General features: G+C 40.3%; 1 protein-coding gene across 2 annotated transcripts in view; it reads right to left on the reverse strand.

Moving 5' to 3' along the window:
- Window positions 1-20,137, reverse strand: part of CACUL1 (CDK2 associated cullin domain 1) — a 76,182-nt gene that overhangs the window by 20,375 nt on the left and 35,670 nt on the right. For both annotated transcript variants that reach the window (XM_004050175.5, XM_019035280.4), the window contains exons 4-5: window positions 7,608-7,703; window positions 1,014-1,116 (exon numbers count right to left, since the gene is read on the reverse strand). In XM_004050175.5, coding sequence (XP_004050223.1) covers window positions 1,014-1,116; window positions 7,608-7,703 — 199 coding nt within the window. The remainder of the gene's footprint in view (window positions 1-1,013; window positions 1,117-7,607; window positions 7,704-20,137) is intronic.

Raw genomic sequence — 20,137 nt, forward strand, 5'->3', positions numbered from 1 at the left:
GGAGCTTTAAAAAGACACTGAGGACACTGAGACATTAGGTTACAGGGACTTCCTAACTCCACCTGGAGAAGTATATTCTTTCAGGAAAGGTAGAATGAGATGCTACCTACTGCGAGGGGGAAGAGGACTCAAGAATGGGAAGAGGAGAGGCCAGGTGCAGTGGCTCACACCTGTAATCCCAGCACTTTGGGAGGCCGAGATGGGTGGATCACGAGGTCAAAAGATTGAGACCATCCTGGCCAACATGGTGAAACCCCATCTCTACTAAAAATAGAAAAAATTAGCCAGGCATGGTTGCGGGCGCCTGTAATCCCAGCTACTCGGGAGGCTGAGGCAGGAGAATGGCGTGAACCCGGGAGGCGGAGCTTGCAGTGAGCCGAGATCGCACCACTGCACTCTAGTCTAGGCGACAGAGCGAGACTCCGTCTCAAAAAAAAAAAAGAATGGGAAGAGGAGAAACGAACTGAGCTTAATGTTCTTAATAATCTACACAGGCACATGAAATGTTTTACAAATCCTAATTCACAGGAGAGAAAACTCAGGGCCACAAGAGGCAAAGACGTTTGCCTAAAATAGAGAATAAATGACAGAACCAGACTAGAGAAGAGTTTCTGCACTAGAGTAAAAATCAGAGGATTCTGTACTACCATTTCAAAGAAATAACACCGTATTCCTTCTAGAGTTACTAGTAGTAAAGTTAGAAGTGAACTTCTTAATAATACTTTCCCTACTGTCAGGAAAAAGGGGCGGGGGGGGGAGGGGGCAACAGGTTCTCAGGGCAGACACAAGGGCACTGTCCAATGACCTGGTCAAGGTGCTCACAGCTCACCGGGTGACCTTCAAGTCCCATTTTTAATTCTGCAGTGTCTCAGGTGGGCTTCAACACTTCCTGCTATCTGGTTCAGAAGATGTTAACATTGGGGTTTACGTGACAATGCTCTCAGACCAAAAAAAAAAGAAAAAGGAAAGATCATTGCTAGTGTTATCTCACCCCTATAAGCTGAATTACTTACGCATTAGGCTGTAAATGTGCTTTTCTGCAACATGTTCCGTAAACAGCTTTATAAGGTCATCTTTTAAGTCTCTGTTAAGCTTGGTTTCGATGTAAAACTTATTCTGAAAAATAAAATAAAATCTTTTTTGTGTATTAATTGGGGAAATGATTAGTCTAATGAACTGGAGCACTAAATATTTTAGAAAACAATGCATAAAAGGCATCAATTAAAGCAGAAAAACTCAACATCCAACAACAAAAGGCATGCAACTATTAGTTACTTGTCTTTCTGGCACGGGGTTGAAAGCATAAAAAAATGTTTTGAACCATACATCTGCAAAAGAACACTGGGAGATATCCAACATTAACTAGACAGGGATGTACAAACATTGTAGAACCACACTGTGTGGAATACCCTTTAAAAATACATCACCAAAAGACAACATGGAGAAACACTAATGAAAAGTACCCTGTTTATCAATGATCTGGGTTGAAAGCAGGCTGTGGACATGCACTGGTTGACTCCCCAGCACACGCTCAATTTCACTGATTAAGTCATTCAGCTTCTGGCATTCCCTGGGGACCACCTTTGGTTCAGAAGTACACACTCAAGGCAGCCCAAGCAGACTTAGAGAAATTGTGGTGTGGGGGAAAAATCTCCTGCAGTCATCTTATAACCATGAGGGGAATGTCAGGCCTCTGAGCCCAAGCCTGCATGTATACATCCAGATGGCCTAACGCAACTGAAAAATCACAAAAGAAGTGAAAATGTCCGGTTTCTGCCTTAACTGAGGACATTATCTTGTGAAATGCCTTCTCCTGGACAATGAGTCTCAGAAGCTCCCCGCGGAGCTCCTGGTCCGAGCACCTTGTGACCCCTGCCCGCCACAGAACAACCCCTTTGACTGTAATTTTCCACTACCTACACAAATCCTATAAAACTGCCCCAGCTCATCTCCCTTCGCTGACTCTTTTCGAATTCAGCCCACCTGCATCCAGGTGACTAAAAAGCTGTATTGCTCACACAAAAGCCTGTTGGTGGTCTCTTCACAAAGACGCCCGTGACAGAGAACAGGATAAAACATCTGTTACGGACAGCAGAGAGACCAAAAATCAAGTCCTTAGTAATACTATTGAACCACAGATTCAACCAACCCTGGACACAGCCTTATTTCTGGAGTTTTATTATAAGAGCTAATACTCTTCATTATTTACTTAAATCACTTTGAATCATGTTTTCTGTTTCTTGCAGCTGAAATCCTGACTAGAATTACTGGCAAGTCAAAGTTTTTCTTTTTTTCTTTTTTTTTTTTTTTTGAGACAGAGTTTTGTTCTTGTTGCCCAGGCTGGAGTGCAATGGCACGATCTCCACTCACTGCAACCTCTGCTTCCCGGGTTCAAGTGATTCTCCTGTCTCAGCCTCCTGAGTAGCTTGGATTACAGGCGTATACCACCACACCTGGCTAATTTTTGTATTTTTAGTAGAGATGGGGTTTCATCACATTGGTCAGGCTGGTCTCAAACTCCTGACCTCAGGTGATCCGCCAGCCTCTGCCTCCCAAAGTGCTGGGATTACAGGCGTGAGCCACCACACCTGGCAAAAAAAGTTTTTCATATTTAAGTGTTAATGCAGAAGAGTAGAAAATACATAGAGGAATGTTAACTTACTCACTGATTCTCTCAATTTAAAAAAATTTTTTTGGAGATAGTGTTTCACTCAATTGCCCAGGCTGGTCTCAAACACCTGGCCTCCCACTTCAGCCACCTGAGCAGCTGGGATCACAGATGTGAGCCCAGCCACTGAATTCTTAACACACGTGTCTCTCTTTAAAAAAAAATATAAAAATAAGATGCACATGGTTAAAAAACAGAAAGCATGCAAAAGAGTATGCAATAAAAAGAAGTCTCTCAATGCAGACCTTCTGACCCATTCCCAAAAGGTCCCATTCTACACTGGGAAAACTTCTGTATATTCTTTCTAGGATGTTCCTTGCATATACATGGATATGCTTTTTTCCCCCTAAAAAAAAAAAATACTAGTGTGAAAATATTAAACACTGCATTGCACCCTGCTTTTTCATTTAATGTTGCATCCTGGAAGATTTTTCTCTAAAAAAACAGAGTTGTGTTGCTTTTAATTGCATATTTTTCTGTGTCTTCCACAAATTATTTAAATAATAGTCCCTACTGATAATACGAATGTTCCTCAATGTTCTGCTATTTTAAAAACCAGCATAATTCTTATATACATATTTGTATGTATTTATGAGTTTATTTGTATAATAAATTCCTAGAGGTACAATTCTTGAGTCAGATTTTTGCATATTAAACTCTTAACAATAATGCGAAATAGTCTTCCAAAGAGGCTTTACCAATTTACATTTCCACCAAAAGTGTGAGGAGCTTGTTTCTTTATAGATTCACCAAAACTGAATATTGATCAAACCTTTCCAATTTCACTAACTAAAGTAAGTTAGCGGAAAAAAAGTTATTTTATTTCTTAAATTGTGATATTGGGTATATTTTCATGTTTATAATCTTTTTTTTCTATGAACTGTCTGTTCATATGCTTTGTCCATTTTTCAACAGAAATTTAGGGTTATCTTTTTCCAATTCATGAAAGCTGATTATCAACGAAAGCAAACTTTTGTCTTATATTTTTCCAATTTTGCATTTTTTCCCACTTACTTTTGGCTTATGATATTTCACTATACAAAGGTTTCCAAATTTTGTATTGTCATAGTCTGATATTTTCTTTCATGACTTCTAAGTTTGGGTCCTTTTTTCATTCTAACTATTCATGATTCATAGTAAATTCATTCACTATGCATGATTTCTTTGATAATAGTTCTCTAACATTTCATTTTTAAAAATTTATTCCATTTAGAATTTTTTATAAAGAATAAGGTAGGCCGGGCACAGTGGCTCACGCCTGTAATCCCAGCACTTTGGGAGGCCAAGGCAGGCGGATCATGAGGTCAGGAGATCGAGATCATCCTGGCTAACACGGCAAAACCCTGTCTCTACTAAAAATACAGAAAATTAGCCGGGTGTGGTGGCGAGCGCCTGTAGTCCCAGTTACTCGGGAGGCTGAGGCAGGAGAATGGCGTGAACCCAGGAGGCAGGGCTTGCAGTGAGCCGAGATCGGGCCACTGCATTCCAGCCTGGGTGACAGAGCGAGACTCCGTCTTAAAAAACAAAAAGAATAAGGTAGTGGCTAGGTGGTCGTGCCTAGTTAGGCTCATGCCTTTAATTCCAGCATTTTGGGAGGCCAAGGTGGATGGATGTTACAGACCAGCCTGGATAACATACCAAGATCCCATCTCTACAGAAAAAAAAAAAAAAAATTCCTAACATTAGGTATGGAAAAATCTACTCCTTCCTTACTGATCTGAAATGTCACCTTTCTACTAAACTTCTACATTTACTTCAGCTTATTTCTGGGCTCTGTTCCCTTGATCTGTCTATCCCTGCCACCAATGACAATCATTATTAATTACCATAGCCTTCTCATTCATTTTAATACCAGGTTATAGAGACAGAAGGCAGTCAAATGCCTAGGCAGACAGGGGTGGTTCTCCGGTGAAAGCCCACCTCCAGGCCCAAGACAGTTTAAAGCCTGAAAGCCAAGCTACAGGCAAATCCTAGGGCGGGACTGAGAACTTGTCTTCCCGTTTGGCACACTTCCCTCTGATTGACCCCCACCCTTCACCTATTTTACATATATCTACCCTTTCTTAATTGGTTTCTTACACTGTTATGCCCACCTTTGAGTAGTGTCCTTGCTTTAACCTTTTTTGCATATTCACAAACCAATCAGCATGCACTCCCCATTCTGAGTCCATAAAAGGCCTCAGACTCAGCCACAAGGTGGGGGTGGGGGGACCACCCCCACAACCCCTCTCCACTGAAAGCTGTTTCACTGCTCAATAAAATTCTTCTCCACCCTCCTCACCCTCCAATGTTCAGCACATCCTCATTCTTCTTGGGCGCAGTATAAGATCTTGGGAACTGCCAAATGCGGGTACAAGCTGTAACACAGGCGAACTGGGGCACATCAGCATGGCCGAGCATGGCTGAGCAAGGCCCGGGTGGCGCACTGCCAGCCAGGGGTCCCCAGCTTGCAAAGTGACCAAGAAGAAAAAATCCTACATCAGTAGGGCCTCATACGTGAATTCTGATAGTTGAAATTCAGAGTAAGTCTGAAGTTCATTCTTATTTATCTTTTACAAGTTTTACTGGTTATTTTTTTTCTACATAAATTTTATCAGAAGAGATTAAGTTAGCTGTCTTCCACATTTCATTTCTAAGTATTTTCCCCTTTTTAAATTAATAAAAACTTCAAGCTATTTTCACAACTGAAATTTTTAAATCAAAATTTAGAGCAAAAGTTGATTTGGCAGTATACCTTAAAGTCTTTGAAATAAATTAGCCATCTCTTTGAGACTCTGTAGTTATATTCAAGAATAAAAAATATTATAACTGTTTAACTCCCAAAATAAATTTTTCTGCATTTATAGTGCTTTTCTCTCCTGGTATATTGTCCTATTGACATTTAAGACCTGAATGCACAGCATTTTAATGTACCCTTTCTACTCTTTGTAAGTAACTAGAAACCATTAAAAAGAAATAGTATGAAAACTTCAGAAGTACTTAGAAACTCAAGTTAGCCTACCTCTTTTCAACTTTGTCTCAGGTACAGTAATGTTAAATTCCAAAATTGTAAGCAAAAATAAATGTCTTTGACCTCTGTAACTTTCAGCAAGACCTTAGTTACAATTTATTTTCTAGTTTAATGACAGTTTCTTGATATTCATATAGACAGACTTCTAACAAAGACACTAATTTTGACAAATGTTTTAAAAAATTTGTTTCTGTGATATCAAAAGAAACTTTGCTTATTATGGGACTAGTAGGTTAACATTTCAAACTATTTTCTTTAATATACTTTTCCAACAAAACAGTACCAAAGTTCAAAGAATTTCTATCTTCTGGACAATAAAAACAATTTACATAACAAATTCTCAAAAGTAACTACAAAGCAAATTCAAGCTCTTAATCTACAAGAAAAGCTGTAGTTACGCTTTACAATCTAAGATTCCTTATTTGAATCCTGCTAGCTGAAAGAGTAAGTTTGAAGTTCGTTTATTCTTAATTGACACAGACCTCTTAAACCCCAGGATCCTACCATAAAGTTAAAGAAAGCAACAACGGCAATACAGAAAAGCGTGAATCACCTTCCTGTCTTAACTATTGTTGTTTTAATAAACTAGCTATTTACCTTTTGATTCAAAACTATGATAAATTAGACTTTTGTTTTTATTACTCACGCACCTAACCAACATGCTTATCTGGTAAATGCCATTAAAATGGCAGACATGCAAGTCAAGGAACCTATTTACCCAGCCTTAACTCCTTTATCCACAAATAGGCCCTGTCTTTCAGCTCTGCTTCCATACCTGGTCTCTACTGAAAACTTTAAACAGCAAGAATAAGGAGTCAGCTCGCACGAAATAAAATGTTTGCTCTATCAGTACAGGACATTTAGTTAACACGCTCCTGATCAATAGCCCATGATAGGATTTCACCAGAATGATACAATGTAGCTACTACCTCCCAGGCTTACACTCTTCCCAATAAGTTAATTCTGCTATCCTAGATGCACTTATTCCTAATGTCATCAACAATATTTTTCCTTAGTTTCATGATTCATAAAGGAGTTTTGGCACTTAAACCAAAAGAAAAGCCTTTTTATACATTTCTTTCTTGGTAAAAGGCAAAAACCAGTTTCTTTGGCATTACATTGACTAGAAAACTCGTACTATTAAAATTGTTGTCAGTAACCAAGAAATAAGTGTAAATGAAAATCAGGAAGTACTACATGGTCTTTTGGAAAGTGCCTTCTAAATTAGAGACAGGGGTAGTTTTGTTTTGTTTTTGTTTAGTGCATTTTACGGAAAATAACATTTTTAAGATTGCTATCCACATACAGCAAGCTACATGCTACAGAAGGTAGGATCAACCTGAACATCTCATTCACTAGTCTAATAAAGAAGAACGGGGATCATGGTTTCTAAGGGCTCCTCCATTCAACAGGAGCACTAACGTTAAGATTCTATGACTCTCGATATTTAAAACAGGGAGGAAGCTGATCAACAAAGTCACAGTCTACAGATTATACTCATAGCATAACTCTCCAAATAAAACAGATCATCAGAATGGCAGCAATGTTTTACTGTTCTATTTTTATGGAATGATTTACTTGGCATTTTACTTTCTGAGGACAAGAAATCTTATATATCTTTATATTTCTGGAACCAAACACAGTGCCTTCCACATAGCAGAAATAAAATAAGTACTCAAGTGGGTGACTGCTAATCTTAATGCCTACTTGTCTATTCAGCAATTGTTATGGAATTTCAAAGCAGAAAAAGGGGAAATAATTAAAGTTCTTCTACGTCAACAACTATCGCACATTACTGAAATAACTTAATTTCCATTTCTAACACAAATGTAGTAAAAGAAAAACAGAATATGCTTAACTCTCTGCATCTATTTGTGCTCTGAACAATACACCTAGGTATTTGGGAAGGAGGAAGGAGCTCTTACTTACCATATATATGAAAAGAGGCACAATGCTCTGCAATGCTCCCATATATTGTCCAAGAGCTATATTAAATCTTTCAATATAGAGATCTGGAGGGCTGGCCTGTGAGAAAGAACAGAAGTGTGATCAATCTGGGAAACCAGGGAAAGACCTTCCACCACAATTTGAAACACAAATAGAAGGAATTCAAAATTCATACTGAGATCCACAATTTAAAAAAAAAAAAAAAAAAGGAAGACACGTACACTCTGAAGGTAAGACTTCCACCTTTGTTCCAAAATCTGCTATGTAAAACTGAAGTTTAGCCATCTGCAAAAGCTGTGTAACCTCAACATGTTAATTAAAAGTCTTCTTCTTTTACTGCATAAAAAGGTGCACTAAGGCTGGGCACGGTGGCTCACACCTGTAATCCCAGCATTTTGGGAGGCCAAGGTGTGTGGATCACTTGAGGTCAGGAGTTCAAGACCAGCCTGGTCAACATGGTGAAACCCTGTCTCTACTAAAAATACAAAAATTAGCCAGGTGGGGGTGGCAGGTGCCTGTAATCCTAGCCACTTGGGAGGCTCAGACAGGAGAATCACTTGAACCTGGAGGCAGAGGTTGCAGTGAGCCGAGATCATACCACTGCACTCCAGCCTGGGTGACAAAGCGAAACACTGTCTCAAAAAAAAAAAAAGATGCACTCAACGATAAATGATTTTTAAAAACTATTACTGAATTACATGGATATTCTATATAGAACCAAACTATATTTGAACCTGGAATGATTTGGGAGGATATTCAACTAAGTGGTATAGGCTTAATGTACTATTAGAATGGCTAATGAAATTTATAATTACCGTAAGCACAGAAATATTCTGATTTCTATGCTAACTTGGTTGTAAACCACTTCTGTAGCTAATTATAAATATTAGTTAGAAAGCATGGACACAAATGACCCATATACACCTTCAGCTCTGTAGAGTAGTAAAACACAATATATTCCTCTATTAACTCACTTTTACAAAATACCAAATCATAAAACCATCAAGAGAGAACACTACCAACTTTTTTATATGTTATAGACTGAACAGAATATAGACTGTGTTCCTCGAAAATTCCTATGTTGAAGCCCTAAACCCCTAGTACTGCCATACTAGGAATAAGGAAGTAATTAAGGCTACACGAACTCACAATGGTAGAGCCGTGATCCTATAGGATTAGTGTCCCTAGATGAAGAAACACCAGAACGCTCAGGTTCTCGCTCCTCCCACAGGGCTCAGAAAAAAGGCCATGTGAGGACTGCAGTGAGAAGGCAGCCATTTACAAGCCAGAAAGAGGGCCCTCACCCGGAACCGAATAGGAAGCACCTTTGTCTTGGACTTCCTAGCCTCCGGAACCATGAGAAACAAATTTCTTTGTTTAAGCCACCCAGTCTATAGTACAGTCGACCCTTGAAAAACCGGAGAGTTAGGAGAGCCAACACCCAAAACACAGTAAAAAATCTGTGTATAACTTTTCACGTCCCCCCAAATTTAACTACCAATATTGCCTACTGTTGACCAGAAGTCTCACTGATAACATAAACCATCAATTAACACATATTTTGTATATTATATGTATCATTTATACTGCATTCTTACAATAAAGTAAGCTGGAGAATAAATATTAACAAAATCATCAAGAAGAAAAAATATATCTATTCATTAAGTGGAAGTATATCATCATAAAGATTTTCATCCTTATCTCCAACAGTGGGAAAAGGGTTGGCCTTGCTGTGTCGGGGTGGGAGAAAATCCGTGGATAAGTGGACCTACGCAGGTCAGACCCATGTTGTTCAAGGGTCAACTGTATTTTGTTGTGGCAGCCCAGTCGAAGACACTGTGTTTTACAGAAGTGCATCCATGCATGATTTCATTCTATTCTCTAAAGCTAAATTAATTAGGTCCCACTTTAACACTAAAGAAACACCTAAATGGCCAGTAATTTGTCTAAGACTAGACCGTTAGCCAAATGATAGATCCAGGTCTTCCAAGTAAGAATTCATTCCTGGGTCAGAGTGTTGGGGGATAAGCATGGTACAAAACACAATGCAAACAAAACTGATTCTACACAAGAACTAACTAGTGGCAGCCCCACAGCTTATCAATCACATCTTACACAGAAAGTCTTGCTTTCAAATAAGGATATTAAGAAATGCCACATGGAAGGATTCCTAAATATTAAATTTTAAAACATGAAATTATAAGACCACTTCAGCTAAGCTGTTTCATAAATGTCCAAATATTTTGATAGTATTTTCAAATAAGATTCAACTCATATTTCAGTTCTACTTAGAAGCTTATATATGTGTAAAGAATTGTCTTTACTTCTTCTAATTCATCTTCCATTACTGAGTACTTACAGGTCTGGTGTACGCTAGGTGCTTTTATTTACATTTCTTTTTTTTAAATTATCATTTTTTTTTTTTTGTACATTTTGAGACAGGTCTTGCTCTGTCTTCCAGGCTGGAGTGCAGTACCATGATTACAGCTCACTGCGGCCTCCACCTCCCAGGCTCAATTGATCGATCCTCCCAACTCAGCCACCTCCCAACTAGCTGGGACTACAGGTATGCAGCACTAGGCCTGCCTAATTTGTTTGGGAATTTTTTTTTTTTGGTAGAAATGGGGTCTTGCTATATTGCCCAGACTGGTCTTAAATTCCTGGGCTCAAGCAACCCTCCTGCCTCAGCCTCCCAAAGGGCTGGGATTACAAGTGTGAGCCACCACACCCAGCCCATTTCTTTTTCTTAGTCCTTCTAACTGCCTATAAATTGAATGTTATTTCCATTTTACAGATGAGGTGATTGGGGCTCAGAAATAGTCACCTGTCTACAATTCTACAGTGAATAAACCCAAGACCTACAACTCAAAGCATGATCAATCCAAGGCCTTCTACACCTACTTAAATTCTCTTTTGCACTCTGAAACCTTTTTACAAACTTCTCCATGTAGGGCACAACTGTCTACCTCTGGTTGCACAGCAAAGAACAGGACTGACAATGGGAATACTAGCACTCCCCAAAAGACATAAGGCCTCCCTGACTGTTCTTTCTACCTAACCATCTCTCTCTGCACCCACTAAGCTGGCTAACTTCTCCTAGTCATTCCTTCAAAAATATCTGAACTACATGGCCCTTCAGTGGGGACCCACTGCACTCACTTCCCTCACTGGGTAGTCTGCCACTACCTTCAAACCCCTGGAGGGCAATATTTGTGTCTTATCTGTATATCTCCGGTGCTGACCACAGTGCCTAAAACATAGTAGATAAAGAATGCATTGTTTTGCAAGGAAAGGATCTTGTTCAAATCTAAACTTTAACTCTAAATCTAATTTAGCATTATTTAAATCTAAATTCCTAGTTAACAAGGCTGTATGACATTAGGAAATTCATTTTGCCCTCTAAATTTCAATTTCCATATATCCAAAATAGGAAAAATACTAGCTGTGGTACTTCTGAGATGTGAAGGAAATCAAAGAAAATAGTGTGTGTTTTGATAATGTCAAGTATTACACATGTATATGCAACTAGTAAGTAAACTTCTTTCTGAATTAACTACCCATTTGTCTAATGCTTCAAAAAAATCCAACAACATTTTTGTTTTTGAGATGGAGTCTTGCTCTGTCACCCAAGCTGCAGTGCAATGGCATCATCTCGGCTCACTGCAACCTCCGTCTCCCAGGTTCAAGGGATTGCTCTGTCTCAGCCTCCTGAGTAGCTGGGATTACAGGTGTGGGCAACCACACCCAGCTAATTTTGTATTTTTAGGAGAGACAGGGTTTCACCATGTTGGCCAGGCTGGTCTTGAACTCCTGACCTCAAGTGATCCACCCACTTTGGCCTCCTGAAGTGCTGGGATCACAGCCATGAGCCACCGCACCTGGCCTAATAACATTTTTAAAAGCATTCTTTGTTAACTGAAGAACTTGGGGAAAATGGTTCCATGTTATAGGCAAACTTTTAACTATAACTAATGAACAGAATCATATGTAACATCTTCCCCTAAACTGCTTCGAAGAACTCTAAAAATGGTATTTCGGCATTCAAAGAAATAACTTTTAGAAGTATTACGTGAAAAAAAATCTTAAAAGCTGTTGCATTAAACTAATGTTCTTTTTACAAAACATCACTTTATCCAGAAGTTAAAAGTATAAACATTGATCAAAAAGTACATTTACAGCAGACAGAATAAATAAAATTGAATTCCTTGTTCAAGAACTCCCAGTCTCAAAGACTATGAGTATTAAAAAGTATTTTCTGTACTGAATCAAATGTCAGAACACAGCTTTTTCCACAAAGCAAAAAAAGTATATTTCATGTAGACCTTATTCAAAACCTTTTAAATGACAGGACTATAAATTTTAGCAGTCTTCTAAAATAAACCTAAACTCCTTCCTAGGAAGCTAGAAATGTCATTTAAGAAAAAAAACCTAATCAAATTGTTTCTCCTTAAAATTTAAGTTCAATACACTCTAGGCCCCATTGGGGAAACTGTTAACTATTTGATTTACCTTATTTCAACATGACAGTATTTGGCTTGGACATTCAAGTTTTTACCCCTGAACAAGCAAGCTTTGCTTTTTCCCCAAAGAAAACAAGAAAAAAACTGCCAGAAAAATAATAACCATTGTTACAGGATCTTTGGGGTGTTGTTTTTCTGGCCAGAAACCCCTCTGGCCAGTGGTGCCTTTACCTGAGTTTTGATCAGGCCTACTGGGCTCATTTTGCCCACTCGACCTGGCAGGCTGCGCTCGGCTCATGCTACTGGCCTGGGTCCCACACCTGCCAAGGGCAAGTCAGTACGTGGTGGTGCCTGGAAGCTTGAAACTCCAAGAACCAAAGGGCCCCAGAGAGGGAGTCACAGCCCTGGCTCAGGGAGCTCCCAAGCTGGGGCTTCCCGAAGAGCCACAGCTCTTCTTTCCTTCTCTTCGCTCGCAATGTGGCAGGCAAGTGGCATGTCTCAGCCCTGTTTGTGTTACAACTCTTTTAGCCTTGCCATTCAGTGGGTCCTGAGTTCTTGTCCTGTGACCAGAAGAAAAGGTACGCAGACAAGTGCAGGAGCAAGACAAAGAGGAGCTTCACTGAGCAACAGAACAGCTCAGAGGAAAGCTGCAGGGAGCAGCTCCTTTCCACAGCCAGGGTGTCCGGACAAGTGTTCAGCTCCTAGCAGAAAGGGTAGCTCCTCTCTGCAGCTGGTCGTCCCACTGTTTGCACAGCTCTCAGCAGAAAACAGGCCCTAAAGTGAGTGGTTCCTCTCTGCAGCTGGTCATCCCAACAACTGTTCAACTCTGGGTAAGCCCAGGGCTTTTATGGGCCCAGAGGGGAGGAAGTACGTGCCCACTGGTCCATGGCCAGCCACAGGCAAGCTGAAAAAGGCACCACAAGTTCCCACTCCAGTCTGTAGGACTGGCAGCCTGGCTCCCAGCCTTCAGGCCCTCCTTAGCTTGAAGGTGGAGGCCTCACTGGGGACCTGCCCTCTTCCACCCAGGAACCTGTCTGCCTCCTGCTGCCATTCATGGTGCCCAGGCTGTAGGTGCCAAGGGGCGCCTGCAGGCCAGCGCCAAGCTGCCCTCAGCACCCCTCAGCTTCCTTTCTGTGCTTGTCAGTGCCCGAAGTCCGGAGGGGGCCGAGGCAGCAGAGGGCTAGTGTGTTATGTTAGCACTGCCCTCAGCGTGTGCACAGCTGGCCAGGCTGCGACAGCACCTGGGCTCGCCCCCAACTTTGCTCCAAGATCAGAGTCGGTGCCAACAACTTGGAGAAGCCAGGCAGTAGGAACAGACACTTCCGAGCCTTCGAGGGCAGGGGGTCCTTCCTGGGCCCCCAAGAATGCAGGGATGCCTGAGTCCACAGCTGTGGATTGGGCGGCTGCAGCAGCGCCCAGTGTGCTCCCACCCCAACTCAGAAGAGGCTCCTGCTGGCTCCATGGAGCATGCAGCCCCACCTGTTGACGCCTCCCTGCTACAGCAGCGTGATGGCAATGGCCACTCCAGATGGGCCGCCACTGCCATCACCATTACTCCAAACTTACTCCAATTTTTCTTAACAGATCTAGATTCCCTGAGTTTTGTAATATAGCTGTGTGAGAATATTTTTTAAATAATGAGTAATGCATTCATCTGGTTTAAAATTCAAATGAGTTCAAATGGATTTAGAGTAAGTTTTCCTTTCATTCCTTCCTCCCTGAACCAACCAATACTTTTTATATCCTTCCAGAAGAACTTTTTGCCTATACTATAAAATAAATGTCCCATTTATAGTTCTTTATACACAAATGCTAAGGTATAATCACACATATCTGCACTTTCCCTAACAATGTATATCTTGTAGTCAGTTTTATTCCAGTGGTTCTCGCTAACATTTTGGTCTCTGGAAACCTTTACATTTCTAACAACAACTCAAGATTCCAAAAAGCTTTTTGTTTATATGCAGGTTGTATCTGTAAGTATTTACCATAATAAAAATTAAAACTAGGTTCTAAAAATACTTATTAATTCATTTTAAAATAACAATAACAAACTCATCACCATCTTATTTTTATGAAAAATAACTATTTACCAAAACAAAATTTAGTAAGAGGAGTGTCACTGTTTTTACATTTTTGCAAGTCTCTTTAGAGCCTAGCTTAATAGAAGACAGATGGATTCTCATATCTGCTTCTGCACTGAAATCAGTTGTGATGTGTTATTTTCTGAAACGATCAATGAATTTTTTGTACTCTATTCCATTAAAAACCACGGGTCTATCTTCTACTTTAAATGGATCTTTTCCGTATATATTTTATTACATCACACATTGGTCATTTGGAAAATACTGATTCTCTGAGTTATGTAGATCTTCCCAATGTTGATTTCATTGGACGGTATCAAAAAAATACATCTCTGATGAGACAGTATCAACACCTATCTCATCAGAAATCTTTTTAAGTATTGGGAAGCTATCAAGGTCACAGTGGTAGATATAAATTTTCCAAAATTTTAATTTTCACTTCAAAGCTCAAGTTTCATTATTGGCAACAAATACTGTCAGTCATTTTCCTTGAAGTGACAATCTTAGTTCACTAATTTCTGAGAAAATGTCTGTCAAATACCAAAGTCTAACCATAGTTTGTCAGTCATTTTTTCAAGTGAAAATAGCGTTCTATGCGGAAAAAGCAGGGTTAGTTCAAAATTCATACAATCACATAAGCACCTTTTCTCAAAACCACCACTGTACTCTGGTATGCAGTGTCCCATTTCTTTACATAAAATATTTTTTAAAGTATAGAGTCACAATTTAATAAAATTAATAATTTTCTCTGTTTCATCTGGGACATTCTTAATGAAAATGGCTTCCTCACCCCGCAAGCATGTGGAAATGAAGATTCATGCTAAGGCACCAGCGTCTATCCATCATTACTTATAGACCCCCCTGAAAGGCTTTTGGGGACCCTCCGAAGTCCTCAATACACACACACTTTAAGAATATCTATTTCTGTAAGATGCTTGAATGTACTATTTATTTAATCAGATGTCATATTGATAGCTTCATGCTAATCCTTTGTTACCAGATTGTTGCACTGAGTAACTTCATATAGATGTTATAGACAATAATTTCAAAACAACTTTTAAATTAAAAAAGGTAGAACTACATAATAGTCTTATGCATAATTATATTAAAAATAATTTCAGCTGTCCAGTTTAAATAGTGAAATCTGCGAAATACCACTAAAAACATATACATATACATACATGCTCCTAGTGTGAGAAATGCCTTACAGCAAGAAAGGAAAAAACAGATTTGATATACATACCACACCTTCACAGAAGGGAAGGGGAAAGAAAGCTTGTCATCTTTAATTTTCAAAGCTAAACAAGGAAGGTTGATTGGTCAGTCACCTGAATTTGATGTATATTAATAATTTTAAAAGAGGATTAATTGTTTAAATAATTTTACTAGTCAAGAGACTTAAATATACTATCATGTGGGTCAGTACTGCCCAAAGGAACTTTCTGTGGTGATGGGAATGTTCTAAATCTGCACTGTCCAATATGGTAACCACTGGCCACGTTTGGCTATTGAGCCTTGGAATGTGATTAATTAAACTAAGGAACCAAATATTTACTTCATTTTAATTGTAATAGTTACACATAACTAACTGGACAATGCAGGTGTAAAATACAAACGAGTTCTACAATTTGATATTTATATCCCTCCTCCTCTACCTACCCCCATCCTCGTCCCCAGCCAACCAAAATGAAACATGAAAAAAATTAAGAATATGTGCTTTTATCTTCACAAAAGCATTCTGGTTGTCTTCAAATAAGTGACTTTTGCATGCTACAATGAAGTAGACAAGAAGGGATGGAAGAGAAGGACCTAATAAACATGACAAAACATGTATCTTTGTAAAAGTAATGTATGTTCATTTAAATTTTTAAAAATTTAAAATGCAACTATGGAAAAATAACCACTACCGGCTGGGTGCAGTGGCTCACGCCTGTAATCCCAGCACTTTGGGAGGCCAAGGCAGGCGGATCATGAGGTCAGGAGGATCGAGACCATCCTAACACGGTGAAACCCCGTCTCTACTAAAAATACAAAAAATTAGCCGGGCGTGGTGGCACGCGCCTGTAGTCCCAGCTACTCGGGAGGCTGAGGCAGGAGAATGGCATGAACCTGGGAGGTGGAGCTTGCAGTAAGCCAAGATTGCACCACTGCACTCCAGCCTGGGCAACAGAGCAAGACTCCGTCTCAAAAAAAAAGAAAAAGAAAAAAATAACCACTACCAACATTGGTAGAAAATTATTACCATTTTGGTATTTTTTTTTTCCTGTGTGCATGTGTCTGTTTCTAAACAAATATGGCTTATTTTGTAACCTGATTTTATCGCCCAACTATAGATCGTCACCATCTCTCCCAGGTCAAATTTCTTTCTATAACCTAATTTTAACAACTGTTTGGACACATCATTGCCTATTTCATCAGTCCCTTGTCACTGGATACTTAGGCTATGCTTTGCTGTTTATGTTATCCAGGTCTGCACGGATACTTCTAATTCAGACTAGCATTCTAGCTGTGCAGATGTGTTGAGTGGCATCAGCAACAACACAACCTCTTTTTTTTTTTTTTTTTTTTTTTTGAGACAGAGTCTCACTCTGTCGCCCAGGCTGGAGTGCAGTGGCGCGATCTCGGGCTCACTGCAAGCTCCACCTCCCAGGTTCACGCCATTCTCCTGCCTCAGCCTCCTGAGTAGCTGGGACTACAGGCACCCGCCACCACGCCTGCCTAATTTTTTGTATTTTTAGTAGAGACACGGTTTCACCGTGTTAGCCAGGGTGGTCTCGATCTCCTGACTTCATGATCCACCCGCCTCGGCCTCCCAAAGTGCTGGGATTACAGACATGAGCCAACGAGCCCAGCCCACTATCTTATTCTTAAACATAAGCTACACTGCACTCCCTGCTTAAGAGAGACTAGGTTCAGGAACAATGGTACATTTCCATACGCCAGTGGACCTCAAAGAATGCTTCTCTCCGAATCACCTGAAGGGACTGGTAACGACGCAGATTCCTTTGCCACACTCCAAAGTCTTGATTCGGAAACTTTCCAGAGGTGTGTATTTTTAGTGAGAACTTCAGGGAAGTCTGTAAACAGCTGGCCCACCTGTTAAGCATTTAGGAACCCTACACCTTAAGCCTCTTCCAAGAAATGAGAGGAGCTCTACAGGAAGGAAGTCTGCAGGATTCAAGAGAAAACTGAGCAGTAATCACCCATGTAACTAACACAGGCATTTACTGCAGGACAATTCAGCTGCAAACTGCACTGAAATCAGTAAAAATATGATGCACTAACATTTTAACATTAACATAGATGAATTTTTCCTCTTAAAAGTTAATGGCTTCTTGACTAGTATCAAATTCAGGGAGTATAAAGTTATCAAAATATAACTCAAGTTCCCCCTCAGCTTAGAATGCAGAAAGCTGTGAAAGAACATCACTCCCACTCTTATGGTAAGAAAAAGCTTGTTAACCAAAATAATCATAATTTTTCGAGCTCATCAGACCCCTAAGGTTTCTTTAATTACATTTGCAATGTCCAACTAGGTGAGAAGAATTTCAGAGTGACAAGCTCCTCTAAAAAAAAATAAAGGACACATGGACTATTTCTCTGTTGATGATGGTAGTCATAAAAGCAGGTAAGCAAACAACAGAAATTGAAATTGTAATGAATCATTAAAGGCCAAGTGTGAACTAACAGTGTAGAATCCCTGGGAGGCTTCAACACAAGGGCAGTCAGCGCCAGCACTTCCTCTCCAACTCTTTTCCATGGGTTTCCACTCGGTCATCAAGAGAAGGACTGGGGGCAGTGAAAGAAATCTGAGAGGCCATCCTCCATAGCAAGATGCGCCGGGCTTAGTAAGACCTGAGGATGAAGCAGGAATACCTAAAGAAGCCGATGAACACATCCTGGGGTCCTCCATGACAAAAAAGGTGGTGATTAACTGCCAATGGAAGACATGAACAAAAACTGCCTGTGCCCTGGAACCTACCCAGATTCAAAGCAAAAGCCATTTGCTGAAAGGAAGGGGTAAGAAACCCTGCAACCTGGTGACCCTTCTTTGACCTTAGGCAAAAAACTGTCTACCACTGGAAGACAGGCAGGTGATCCTCCAGCCCTCCTGACAAGCAAAGGTCACCAACCATTTTCAGGATGGTAGAAAATCCACTCATGCCCAGGTTTCCACACTGTTATGAAGCAAAAATATACTGCTGCTGATGGAAGCACAGGAAACTTGCTTACTACCAAGGTTCCCCAAAGATACAAGGTAAAATTTGGTTGCCACAGGGTGTGTGTGGGGCAGGACAGGGGAGGGGAGAGTCGGGGAGGGAACTCACCTGCACACCAAACCAGAGATCAACAAACTAGAGGCTGTGGACCAAATCTTGTCTACACCCTGTTTTGATTAAGTACAGTTGTTTTGGAACACAGCAATGCTCATTCTTTATGTAATGTGTGGCTGCTTTCACCTGCACCAGCAGAGTTGAGCACAGGAGCTAGACAAAGACCACACGGCCCGTGAAGATATTTACTTTTATTTTATTTATTATTATTATTTCTTTGAGAGGGAGTCTCGCTCTGTTGCCCAGGCTGGAGTGCAGTGGCGCAATCTCGGCTCACTGCAAGCTCCACCTCCCGGGTTCACGACTTTCTCCTGCCTCAGCCCCAAGTACCTGGGCCTATAGGCGCCCGCCACCACGCCCGGCTAATTTTTTGTATTTTTAGTAGAGACGGGGTTTCACCGTGTTAGCCAGGATGGTCTCGACCTCCTGACTTCGTGATCCACCCACCTCAGCCTCCCAAAGTGCTGGGATTACAGGCGTGAGCCACCGCGCCCAGCCGAGGCATGCCCGTTTCTAAGCAGAAACTGTTCTTTTTAAGCTAAACTGTTCTTTTTATATACAATGTCCAACATTCAATACAAAACTAAGACCAAAAAAACAAAAACACAACCCACTGTCAAGAATTAAACATTCAACATGCACAGAGATGTCCCACATGAAGCAGCTATCACAGACACTTTAAATAACTATGATTAATATATGCAATGACCTAGTAGAAAAGGCAGATAACATGCACAAAAAGATGGGAGAATTTCAGCAGAAAAATGGAAACTATTTTTAAAAGAGTCAAATGGAAATGTTAAAAATTCTCAAATAGTTTACTTCAAGTCCTTTAACATTTATTCCTATAATAAGTACAACGTTGGCATTTTTGTATCCCACACAAATGCACCTGGATGCCATCTCAAGGATCCTTAATACTATTTTCTCAATCAAATTGGTCATTTCTTTTTCTAAAAATCTGCCTTTAGATGACTGACTATAGCAGAAACTGCTAATGGGTAATAAGCTTTCAGTCTAGCTTATTCCATGACATTCCAGAGCAATACCATACTGCCATGGACAGATGTGTCATGGCCCTAGAAGCAACACCCATTACACACTGGAAGCTGACAAAGACGCTTCATAAAAATGGAATTTCTTGGCCGGGTGCGGTGGCTCACACCTGTAATCCCAGCACTTTGGGAAGCGAAGGCGGGCAGATCACCTGAGGTCAGGAGTTCAAGACCAGCCTGACCAACATGAAGAAATCCCGTCTCTACTAAAAATATAAAATTAGCCGGGTGTGGTGGCACATGCCTGTAATCCCAGCTACTCAGGGGGCCAAGGCAGGAGAATTGCTTGAATCCGGGAGGCGGAGGTTGCGGTGAGCCGAGATGGCACCATTGCACTCCAGCCTGGGCAACAAGAGCTAAATTCCGTCTCAAAAAAAAAAAAAAGGAATTTCTTTCCAAATAGACAAACACATCTGACATTCCATTCTCATTCTTGCTATGCAGATATTATTTCCATATTAGAATAATATCCAAAAAATAGTGATATAGAAGGTAACTGATCTTCAGGAGCTATTTAAGAGCTATAATATACATATTAGACACTTCTCATATAAACTGTAAGCATGGTTTTCAATTGAA

This window comes from Gorilla gorilla, chromosome 8 (genome assembly GCF_029281585.2).
Source record: "Gorilla gorilla gorilla isolate KB3781 chromosome 8, NHGRI_mGorGor1-v2.1_pri, whole genome shotgun sequence".
Taxonomy (NCBI): Eukaryota; Metazoa; Chordata; class Mammalia; order Primates; family Hominidae; genus Gorilla; species Gorilla gorilla.